Genomic DNA, 12,241 nt, shown 5'->3' with positions numbered 1-12,241 from the left:
ACAAATATAGTACATAATAAATAATGCTGGTCAGTAGCTTACAAGCACTGTATTTTTTTTTCCCTCCAGAATGCTACCAGATACGTCAAAATTAATGTTTTGGGTTGTATGAGAATGAAATATAAATAAAGCCTTGAAACTACAGAAGAAACACTAAAGATGGTATTTTCGGTAGTGCTGTTACAACAAAATGGAAATGTGATGAAAGGCTACTTAAATAAGAATTCAAAATATAAAACCTATTTTTTTAGAAAACCACTATTTAAACGACAAGTAGAAATTAAAGTCCGTATCCTATCTGCTTCCCACATACAATTCAAAAGCAGGATATGAACTGAAAACGAGTCGCTGAGTTAACTACACCGTATTTGCTCCTGTTGTGCAACCATTTTATTTCACAGCAGGACCATGACTTTCTTATTTGTGAAAAGGATGGGCTGAGGTAGAAATGTGCAACCTTCTTTTCTCACTTGCTCGTGGCTCTAAAATCAGTTTGAAGTCACTGAGCAGGGAACTGAGTGAATGTGATTTCCACGTTCAGTGCAAGTACATACATTATATTGCAAATAATCGTCTATCTGATTATGCAAATAAGTGGAATCTGCTGGCAAATCTGCACATACGTATCTTGAGAATTTTCATGAGTATACCAAGAAGTTCCTGACTCACAAATTGGCACAGCTCCACAAGTAAAAATGCCCAGTGGATACCTGTGGTTCTTGTGTACTGCATACTAGTTTAAATTCTGCGTAGCTGTTCTACTTTATTCTGCTCTTGCTCTAAGCTCTTAATTTTGATAGGCATACCACAAAAAAAAGCCAGACTCTCATATATCTTTATTCTTCTTGTAGTTATAACTTTGTCAACTGTCTTCCTTATTAGCCGAGATGCCCAGACAGTTTCCAAAGCTGAACATCTCTGAGGTTGATGAGCACGTGCGACTTCTAGCAGAGAAGGTATTTGCTAAAGTTCTTCGAGAAGAAGACAGCAAAGATGCCTTGTCACTATTCACTGTGCCTGAAGACTGCCCTATTGGGCAGACAGAGGCCAAGGAAAGGGAACTGCAGAAGGAACTGGCAGAACAACAGTCTGTGGAAACAGCAAAAAGGTTTGTTCAGTAGTTGCTTTCTTAGTGGAAAATAGTTTTTTAAGTGAGTTTGAATTAATATGGAAATATCTGGCAAATAACATTCTACCTCTTATTACTTCAGGAGAAATGTCGGCAGCAGGTACCAAGGGCACCTGTGTGATGTCCTTCCGTGCCATGCACAAGGTGTGGGGATGGGCCCCAGGGAGCTTGATTGGTGAGGTTGTCTCAGCTGCATTTCCAGTAATAGCATAGATAGTGCTTATGCAAGTATAACAAACAGCATAGCTGAGTAGAAGTGAATACAACCCTAAGACTCTTTAATGTAAAAAGAGAAACAGAAAGTTTTAACACAGAGAAAATGACAGTGGCATGATACTTCTTTTAGTCTTTGTAAAAAAAGATGAAAGCAAAGACTCAACATTTAACATCAAGGGAGAGGGTGAAAAGTGGTATTGGCATAATGAGGTTATTTGTAGGTCTCCTCAACTCACAGAGATAAAATCTAGCCACTGTCAGCAATAAAATCACGCCTTTTTCTCAAAAAAAAAAAAAAAAAAGTACAGTCCACCTTTGGTTTATCCATGAATCTAATGAAGCCAAACTTGATTTGGTTTATGATTTTCTTCTGTGAGAGGTAGCTTTACCCTTATGTCAGGCTATTACAGTATCTTAACTTCTGCGAACTGGCTAGACTGTTTCCCAGAGTCACAGGAGCTCAAGCAGCAGTCCGACACCAATGGCTTGGATGTGTACAGGCTCTTCAGAAAGCAAGCAAACAAGGGAGCCTTTGAAAGTGATAGCCTGATAATACAGGCTGAGACTTCTGGTTCTGAATTGTGCAAGTGAGTTTCCCAGTTGGCACCTTCATAGACATAAACAAGCACAGAAGGGAAAACTAGATGTTTTCATTCAAACAACTATTTGGTAGATCTTTCCTCTTGAACGAGTAAGTTTCACTTTTAATTTGGGAAATTGTCTTGTAGAAATATATTCTGTCAAACTGTACCTTAGGTTTTGTACATGTTTAACTGTGGGAAGTGGGATATAATATGTATGGTGCTTACATGTGGGGCAACAGAACAAGTATTCATACCTGTCCTGCAGGACTGAAGTGTACTTCAGGGACAGTTACACAAGTAGAAGTTCTGTTTTCAGTTGCAGTTGATCCAATACTGCCTTTCAGGAATTTCATACTCATTTCAAAGGTGGCTACAAGTACTTAAGAGAGGATGGAATTTGGTCATAGGGTATTGATTGTACCAGTGCTGCATGTTCTTCTGCAGAATGTCGCAGAAGTAATATACAACTTCCAGAGAGTATTCCAGCATTCCTTTTTCTTTGTTACTGGTTCTTATTAATATTTTAAGGTTTTGGCATCTAGTTTATAAAATGAGGGAGTATTTCCACAGTGCAAAAGTAAGTGATATCACAGGTAGTTTATAATATTAGGTTTATTTATTATATGGCTATTTAAAATGCATTTAAATACATTTAAACTGAGTAAGGAAAACAAATTAAATCTTTAGAGAATTAGAGAATTAAAAAACTTCACTGAAAAATACAGCATTCTTTTTTAGCTGGTTTGTCTAAGGTACACATCTATCACAGTTAGAGGTTAGCCATGTAGTGCCCTGAGGCGAGGAATGGACTTGTGTATCAATGCCATGCTATGTTATTACTCTGATAACCAACATTAGCCTTTTGCTCAAGTCTCATCAAACAGTGCCTGAGGGATAACTATGTGCTCATCCTTTTTCTTACAAGTTTAACTGAATGACTATATATGAAATGTTGATGCATAGTCTTGTCTGACAAATAGATGAGTTTTTAAATCCTGCATGTTTTGGGAAGAATTAAAAGTGTGTGTAATAGCATGATAACTTAGAACAACTTACTGTATGTAACATTCACTTGTTTCTGTCTGATACTTCAAGAATTCTGATGCTACCAGTCTCTAAGGATTAACTCCTACTAAAATAAGCACAGTGATCACATTTTCATTCTCTACAGTGACTTGCTGAAACTGAATTTGTAAGGAGAGAAACAAAACAAACCTTAGGGCATCTTACAGTGATTGTAAATAAATTATGGCATATTGTATTCTTGTGGAGGGTAAGTGCAATTGTGTGTAGCATATATCCTGTGAAATGTCCATAGAAAAAAAGCTAAAAGCACAAATGTTTTGTGACCAACATTTTTCATGTGGTATGAGATTAATTTGTAAAATTTCTTAGGGGGTAATTTCTTTGCTGTAATCAGTTTTCCAGTGTATTTAATGTTTTATACTATGGCTTATTTTATGGTTTATACCATGAATTCATAGGAAGAAAAGTTTCAAGATGATTCGATCCCAGTCTTTGTCATTACAAATTCCATCTCAGGAATGGAAAGCACCATCAGCCAATCCTGTTTTGTCTCCTGCAACGCCAGTTCTTCCAAGTGCTTTTCTGCCAGTCCAACTGCCATATGATGTACCAGAGTTTCAGAGGGTTTCAATTAGCGGGGACTACTGTGCAGGGAAACCCCCCCCCCCCCCCCCATTTCTGTATCTAGGGGTGAAAAGCATCCCAAACCACAAGCAGCTAATGTATATAAAGTGTGAAATGCCAGTATATTATGGTGCTCTGCAACAAACTGTAAATTGGTTTGTAAAACAGTTAAGGTCAGGTTGGTTTACACTTTTTATCATAAAAAATAAATTAACAGATCAAAATATAATCAAGCATTAAATAAATGGGTAACATATGGTAGGAGAAAAAAATGTGCGTGTTTTGCACATTGTGTTTTGATTCTGCTTCTGTCACTGGTTTCCTGAGACCTTGGGTAAGATCCTTACAGTCGAGCCATGTACACTTACATTTATAGAAATTCATTCTCCTTGTTACCAGTGTGGATTCAGTTTGCTGCTAAAGCTGATCCTTTTTTTGTCAGTATTTATCCAGGCTTTCCTTTCAGGTTACCGTTGATGATTATGAACAAGCTGCCAAGAGTCTGGTGAAAGCTCTTCTCATTCGAGAAAAGTATTCACGTCTAGCCTACCATCGCTTCCCAAGAACAACATCTCAGTATTTGTGTAGCATGCAAGATGAAAAATGGAAGGTTGAAGATGAAGTGTATCCAGGTGAATATCTTATTTTTAAAATATTGTGATGATCTCTTCCGAGTGTCTTTGCCTCTGTAATTTAGTCCATTAGTAAGTGGTGGAGAATTGCTGATGGACCAAAGTTATATATCCCATGTCTAAGCTGAAACTTTGAAGCTGTCAAGGGCTAAAAACAAACGAGATGCTCATTGATTATATTTTTTTTTTCCAGCAAAAGTGATGGTAGGTAATACACTTGTGTTCCTTCAGGAAAGATTTACAGATATGGTTTAAAGTGAAAAGTAATTCCTCTTGATCTTGACATACTGAAATAAAAAGGATTATGAGCTCATCTACATAGTAAATGGAAGCACAATACAGACATGCCAGTTAGAAAGCCCCGAGTCAGTCATTTCACAGGCATGGTACACTTACCAGGTCAAGATTGGAAGCTGTATAGTCATATTTGTTGGGCATTCTGCCTGGGTTAATAACCTCTGTACTCTCAGCAAAGCTTATTAGGCTGAACATACTCCCCACTATATATGTCATAAATGATTGTCACTTAGGTGGGTTGTGTCTTGAAAGCTTTGCTTGTGCATTAAACTGTACTGCTAGTTTTTGGATTAGTCTGTGAGGAGCAACCTTGGTCTGTACAGATGTGTCACTGTAGATGCGTCCATATTGTTGGCAATGTATTCTTAGCCATCAAGTGACATTTTAAACCAATTATCCTTTAGCTCAGTGGTTGAAAGAGGGTGAATTAACCTGTTTTTAAGCATTTGTTATACAGAAAGGGTGTAAGGAAGACAGTGTACTGAATAATCAAGAAAGATATCTTGGAACAGCTGCCAGGGGATATTTCCAAGCTATTATTAGGTTAATAACTTTTTACAGTTATGATTTTTAATTTATGACATAAACAATAGAATCTCATTACAGAATGTCTTAATTAGCGCAAGTTTGAGCTGGATAGTTATGAATATTATAGATAAGAATGGTATCAGCTTATATACATTCAGGTGATCTGAGTGAATAAAAGGACTAGTTAATTACTTTTCAGTGAGAAGACTGAGCCCAATAATGTAGTTCAGTTGACATAAATGTAGTTGAGACATTTTATGCTAGTTGCATTAGTAAGATTGTCAAAGAAGCTATGAACATTCACTAGTATGAGTGATAAAGTTTGAGTGCTCACATTAGCTGAATCTCCCAGATGTTTGTGTGTTTACCTGATTACCAGAAAAAAAACCTGTAATTTTGTAAAGGGATTGCAAAACTGTACCGAACAAATCCCAACCATGCTTCTGGTACTTTCTGATTTTGGTCATGATCAGAAGGCCAAGGGCAAAACTAGAGTTGTGTGGTACTATCTCTGGCTTCTGTCCTTCTTAGTTTCATTCAAAAGCAAACAAACATAAAAAATAAGGAGTTTTAGTTAAAAACAAAACAAACCACCACAACAAACACAAACAAAAAAACCCCCAATTAAAACACAACAAAACCAATCAACCAAGCCAACTCCCAAAAAACCTACAAACCAACAACTGTTTGGTCAGAGTGAGAAGCACTGAGTCTTAAATTGTTTATTTCCTGCTCTACCATGAATGAAGTATATTCACTGATGGTCGAAAGAAAGAAGAAACAGTCCTAGTATGTATGTATTAGTCTAGCTTGGTGGGAAGGGCAGAGGCAAAGAAGACACTGCCTTTTCTTTTCTGACTGATGTTTCAATATAAGAACAGCTGCATTACTGTGTGCTTAAATACAAACTTCCAAAATTACTACAGTGAGTCAGAAGTTAAAATGAAAATAATGAAGGTGGGTATGAAGTCTCAACTGCACTTACAACCATTCTAATTTAGATACTTCTGGAAACTTATTTTGAAACTTCTGCCATCACACATTAATAAAGAATAGTATTAAATCTATGTATACACTGGTTCAGACAACTCTAAAAATGTATAATCTTTGAATTAAGGTAGGCGCTTAGCTTAGAGAGGAACTGCAATTAAAGTCTGTCAGAATAAAGCTGTGTTGTAACAACAAATCTTTTATAGTAACTGAAAATGTAATTTTAATGAAGTATTAAGATCTGTTAGAAATCAAGCATTATAGAAACAGAAAGTTCTTTTTGTAGTTTTTTTGCCTTTCATGTAAGTTATTTCTTCTAAATGTAACGTAAATTTATTTCCAGATTTCCATTCACCCCCAGAAGAAAATGAAGATCCTTACAATCTTGATGATGCTCCAGACAATTTGGATTATGTTGTCAAGATAAAAGGTGGCATTCCCTTTGTTTATGACAACAAAGAAATGATGGAACTCAATGAGCCTCGGAGTCTGCCATATCCTGACCTGGAAACCTATACCCTTGACCTGAGTCACGTTCTTGCTCTAATTGCAGATGGTCCAACGTACGTTTCTTTCTTCTCTACCCCTTCAGGCTGCTGGTTACCTTTAGTTTAATACTTCTCACTTTTGTGATATTTAATTCCTGAACATACTCATTCTACAGGAATGTTTTGTTTTGCCCTTCTCAAGCATTAATGCATCACAGAAAGACTTAGGGAGTGGGGGGGGGGGGAAGAAAAAGGCTATACTTAATTTCTTTAGTTTCTTTACATCAACCATGTCAAAATGAGAAGTTAACAGAAAAGCAAGAAATTGTCCAAATGTTCCCATTCAAGTCAAATCTGACCTAAACGTCTTGACATGGGAACTGAAACTTGAACCTCGCCTTTTTTATTTTGTTTTGGCCTATGCTGAATTTGAGGTTTTTGAACAGTTGTCTGGATTTCCTTCATGTCTGCTCTACTCTCGCTGTGTGAAGATAAACCCTGCTTATGTAGAGCATACAGAACAGCTCAGCAACATAAATATTCAGTCTGATTTGTTCTACATGTGAATTAACTGCTCATGTGCTGCACTGACCCACGTATGCACAATCAAAAAAGGTCTGAAATTTCCCAGAACCATCAAAACTCCTGGGAAATCTCTAAAAACCAGAAATACAACAACTCTAGTACAGTCACTAATACACTCATGACACATCAGTGTCCTTGCCCACTGCATAACAAAAACGTGTGCATCCAGTTTTTAAGTTTACTTCCCAGCTAAGGACTGGAAACATCAAGGTTTCTCATGGCCTCAACACCAGGAAAAGAGAAGAATCCACCCTAGGATAGAACAAAGCAGGAACCTGGACTGTTCCGAACTATTTGCCCTGCCTGCCAGCACTGCATTCCCAGTCCTTCTGCCTTGGAGAGATCATTATTTACAATGTGACACGTTAGTCACACCTGATGCATTCCTTCCCCTTTGAGTCTGTCTGACACCTGCAGCATAATCTGCCTTGTGCATTGATAGTGCAGAGCAGATGGGTTGAATGGAACTGTCCCATTCCCTAAGCGCTTTTTCAAGAGCAAAAGCTGGTGCTTCCCCAGCGTTATCAGCACTCCTGCTCCAAATCAAAGCTAGCTTGAGTATGCTTCTTTACAGTATGCAATGGGTAAATGCATTTCCAGTTTCAGTGTGTTATATTCCAAGAGTCAGATATAGAGAAGCTTAAAGGATGAGGAGGAAAAACCTGAGACAAAAGTTACACTGAAGACCCTTTTTGCAGCTTTTGTTAACAGTCTTTATCGGGAAGCTCTAAGTAAGAAGGGCCTTGGTAGGGCATGTTAAACACTCAGTGCTTTCATGTTTGTAGGAGCAATCATCTGCTCCTTTCACTTCTTCAGATTAAGCTTTTGCAGGCTGATTCACACTCCCTGATAAATACACACAAACCAAAAGGAAAAAGTCTTTCTGGTAATCCTGCTGCACAAGCTCTTCATACGGTATTGTTTCCTTGTTTGCAGTGAGTGCTTTCCTGTCATTTGGGTCTATTGCATATGGGGCCGCTTGGAGATCAAGAAGCCATTGTTCTTTAACCTTTGCTGCTCTTAAACTAGTGAGATCTCACCCCTACCCTCAGTCTTCTGGTCTCTTGAATAATACTGTAACCTAACGAAGACCTCCTGCAGCGGGCAATCAGGTCTTGATCGGTATCAGATACAGTAAGACTGTTTGAACAGGACTTTCAAATCCATTATGGGATTTGTGTTCCAGTGAGGAGAGATTGTCAACAGTAAAAGCAGAAAAAAAAAAAGGCTGACTGTTACACTAATAGTGCTCCAAAAATATTTTAGATTCAATAAGAATTGACAGATGGTGAGGAGAAAAACCATGTCATTGGTTAAAAATAGAATGAGAAACATAACAGAAGAAGAAAGTGAAGACAGGAGTAGGCAAGCAGGAACAAAAAAGCGTGATTTTTCTAAGAGCACAAGAAATTATTTGGGGGGGGGGAGGGAGTATTTTACACAATGTATGTGTTTTTAAGGCATTGAAAAGGAAAGATCTTGGCTTCTTATATTCACATTGAAAAAGAAATTAACTTTGTGGAATTTAAAAAAAAATATTTCTGTAGTGAGTAAGTCTGGATTACAGATTGTTTCTGTTATATGTAAGGTGATCTGCTCTATTGGAGTATAGTTTCAGAGTAGTAGCAATTGACATCACATTTCATAATAGGTTTTATGCTTTCTTTGGTCATCATTACTAAAGGAGTATATAAAGTACTAAATAAAGTGCTATAAATAAAGTACTATATAAAGTACTAAAAGAGTATATAAAGTATTATAAAGGTAGTTTATGCAGAGATATTATGTTAACAATACTTGTACGACTTAAAAGACCTAACACAGTTATGTAGATTTCTATTTGAGGTTTCACTAATAATTTTGGTCTGAAGTTGTATTGGATATTGACTTATACATTGGTTAACCAGCAGCATAAGAAAATTGATTTGTCTTGGTCTTCATTTAAAAAAAAAAAAAAGTTTTTACTGTGAAAACTTTCAAGTTCTTTCTGAAAATGAAATACAAGTAGTTTTAAGTTACAGTTAATTTTTGTCTTTTCTTTTACAGAAAAACATATTGTCATCGGAGGCTTAACTTTTTAGAATCTAAATTTAGTTTACACGAGATGTTAAATGAAATGTCGGAATTTAAAGAACTAAAGAGTAATCCCCATCGAGACTTTTATAACGTGAGAAAGGTAAGTGTGAAAAGGATTAAAAGCGTGACATTGTTTTTAGTAGGAGTTCCAGTGATTTTGCTTTTCTTGTATGTAGATGATATGCTTGAAGTGCTGTGTGCATACCACTCAATTGAATTATGTTATTTTAAGAATATTCAAATTTTTCTACATGGGAACACTGCAGGAAAACTAACTTGAATGTAAGTGGGTTAAATGGATTATGCTAAACTCAAATGTTTACTTAGGTAGAATCAAAGGGGCTTAATTGTATGTCGATTGCTTTAAAGGAGCAAAAGAGAGTTAATCAAATGAAGCTCACTTGGATTATGAATAAAAATATTCACATGGAGGTTTAATTCAGTTAAACACAGTCAAGTGCATTTTCCTGCTTTTGTGTAGGTAAGTAATACTAGACTAGTAGGAGGAGCTGTATAGATTTTGGATAAAAATTGCACTTCGTATTGAAAATATGTGTTTAAATACATGTCAAAAGAACAAAGACCTCCCACAGAAACTGAACCTTCATGCTGCCGTCAGAATCTGGTAGAAACTGTCTGTGAAATATTAAGTAAAAAGATTGTTATTTGAGTTCTATTCTTAGCCACCTCTGAGATACACTGGGATGTAATTAAGAGACAGGTAGAATCAAGGAGCTGATTTAATTTCCTGAGATATTCACACCCAAGGGAGCTGCCTTCTCTTCAAAGCATGGAAGCAACAGTGTTCTGCTGCTTTGTTTGCTTCCTTTTCCTGAAGTTAAGAGGAAGTTACTGTAGAGATAATGCTTCAGTTTGATAGGTGAGATTTCTTCAGAAAGCAGTAATTGTTGCTGGTGTTCTTAACTACTTCAGGTCCATTTTGCATTGTTTCTACATGCAGCTGGAAGAGGTAGTCCTTATTTTGTAACTTCAGGGTTTAGATCAGTACTTTAGTCCTTATTGTTATGTTTTGGTTTGCTAGTATATCAAAAAGTCCTTTTGGCTTTTCCCTGTAGTGTCCAGTCTGCTGGTTACTGAATGTTTGCTGCTGTTGTGGTAATAAACTGTTGAATAAAAAAATCTGCTAAACAAAAGTGTTTGAATGCACCCCTGTCTATCACAAGGCTAGGAGCAGATGGGTTGTTAGGTAAATTCTAATGAATTTCACTTTTGGTTTATATGATGAAGGTGAATTTTATCACCAAAGTCATGAAGTAGCTACAGGGGGCAGGGTGGGAGAGAAAAAAAAGAAGCAATGAAGGAATCAAAGTTAAAGTATATACCTAATTCAGTGCAACGCTATTTCTGATATACACAGATAAGCATCCATAAAAAAATCTGGGATGGACGTTCTGTGGAGATCTGAGAGACAGTGAAAGGAAAGAGAAGCAATGCAGGAAGATGAGGGAGGCAGAGTGGTTTAGGGAAGTTTGTGCTGGTGAGATGATTTGCAGGGCAATGGGAACTCCTTCAAGCTGTAAGATGTACACAGATGTAAACATCTTGACTGAGAAGTACAAGCATTTCATCCAAAAAACCTGCAGACAGAATGGCATGTGTGGTCAGGCCAATAAGGAACGGAAAGGGCTAGCTTGAACTGAGAAGGTGCAAAGGAAGATAGGTTGGCTTCGTTACAAGGTTAATTGCTGAGTGAAGGGAATTCTACCATCCTTTAAATGCAAGAAACTGATGTCCACCATTGCTTGAGTGAGATGATGAAATTAACACAAAGGTTTCCTTAATTCTTTTAACAATTGTTTTCATCTGTTAAAAATGTGAGTTCACTGACAGCATATTATGTGTTCCAAGATCGGCTTCTGTCCATCAGTGTGTTTCTTTTCATTGAAGATTAATGTGATCTTGAGTAAAAGGTTTCCTTTGGCTAAGGGCATGCAGCTCAGGTTTATTCCAACGAAGGGGAAACTGGGCTGGAGTAGCACTCTAACAAATGTGGAAATGCAAGCAGAATGTTTGCAAATAGAAGCGAATAGACCTTGTGGTAGGGGCTTTACTAATGGCCCAGTAAAGCCTCAGCTTACTTCATTTATTGTATGAAGAACAGGAAAAAAAAAAACAACAAAACACCAAAAAACCCAGCTTATAAGGGGACTGTTTTTGTCTTTTCTGGGGGGAAGGAGGAGGGAAAGGGGGCATTTGTCACCTTTATATGAACTCAATCTGTTCAAATTCTTTTAGTAGATGCCTTTCATAATAAATAACAATGACGTTAGTAACGATTTCTTAGCATGACAGCATTCCAAATTTAAAAAAAATAAAAATCCCTAACCCAATCAGACCATATAAGCGATAGCTAAGGATTCTGTGTTTAGATGCTTCATTTAGATAGGATTGCACCCTGAATTGCAAAAATGCACAAAAGCATTCACACTAATTAATTATGTGCTAGAGTAGGTCAAAGATCGAGTCATTAAAACCTTCCAAAAAGTTACATTGCTTCTAAAAGACAATGAAGAAAAAGGTATGTGATGCTCTGTCAGACTTTTGTTGTTACTGAAGTTGCTGCTTAACGAATATTTTTAAAAGGTAGCTAAAATACTGCTTATTCTCTGGAAAAAGTGTGAAAGAGACTCCAGGAAAGTCTTTTTACTTTTGGAAAATAAATATATTTGGGGCAGGCGAAGTGTGGGGGGAAGAAGAATCTTGGTTTTCAGAGAATAAGCCTGACATGGTTAGCTCAACTACAGCACTATGTGCTTGTGGGGACTGGAGAAGATGTCACAGGAGCTTACTGAATTGCAGAAGCACACTTGAGAGAACTATGTCTCAAAGGGAGGCAGGACTTCAAAAGAAATGCAGTTACTACTGTGTCATGGGATCCTTTCACACAAGCGAACAAAAGAAACAAAATGTCTCCTTGCTTTCTGTCCTTGCCCTCCTAACAGTAGTGAATTCATGTTGATTTAAATAAAGAGGAAGTGTTTTGTTTCGGTTTGTTTTTTTTCCAAGACTCATTAATTCCAGTAGCTGAGCCACCACTGAACTAGT

General features: G+C 37.0%; 1 protein-coding gene across 1 annotated transcript in view; it reads left to right on the top strand.

Moving 5' to 3' along the window:
• The first annotated feature begins 884 nt into the window (after nucleotides 1-884).
• AMPD3 (adenosine monophosphate deaminase 3) overlaps nucleotides 885-12,241 on the top strand; it is a 24,011-nt gene continuing 12,654 nt past the window's right edge. Inside the window, 5 exon segments of the mRNA XM_010177576.1 lie at nucleotides 885-1,108; nucleotides 3,414-3,608; nucleotides 4,045-4,211; nucleotides 6,370-6,589; nucleotides 9,146-9,275. Of these exon segments, the coding sequence (XP_010175878.1) occupies nucleotides 888-1,108; nucleotides 3,414-3,608; nucleotides 4,045-4,211; nucleotides 6,370-6,589; nucleotides 9,146-9,275 (933 nt within the window). The 5' untranslated portion in view covers nucleotides 885-887.

This window comes from Antrostomus carolinensis, unplaced genomic scaffold (assembly GCF_000700745.2).
Source record: "Antrostomus carolinensis isolate BGI_N321 unplaced genomic scaffold, ASM70074v2 scaffold42791, whole genome shotgun sequence".
Taxonomy (NCBI): Eukaryota; Metazoa; Chordata; class Aves; order Caprimulgiformes; family Caprimulgidae; genus Antrostomus; species Antrostomus carolinensis.
Note: the sequence above shows the minus strand (reverse complement) of the source record. Positions and strands in the feature narration are given on the sequence as shown.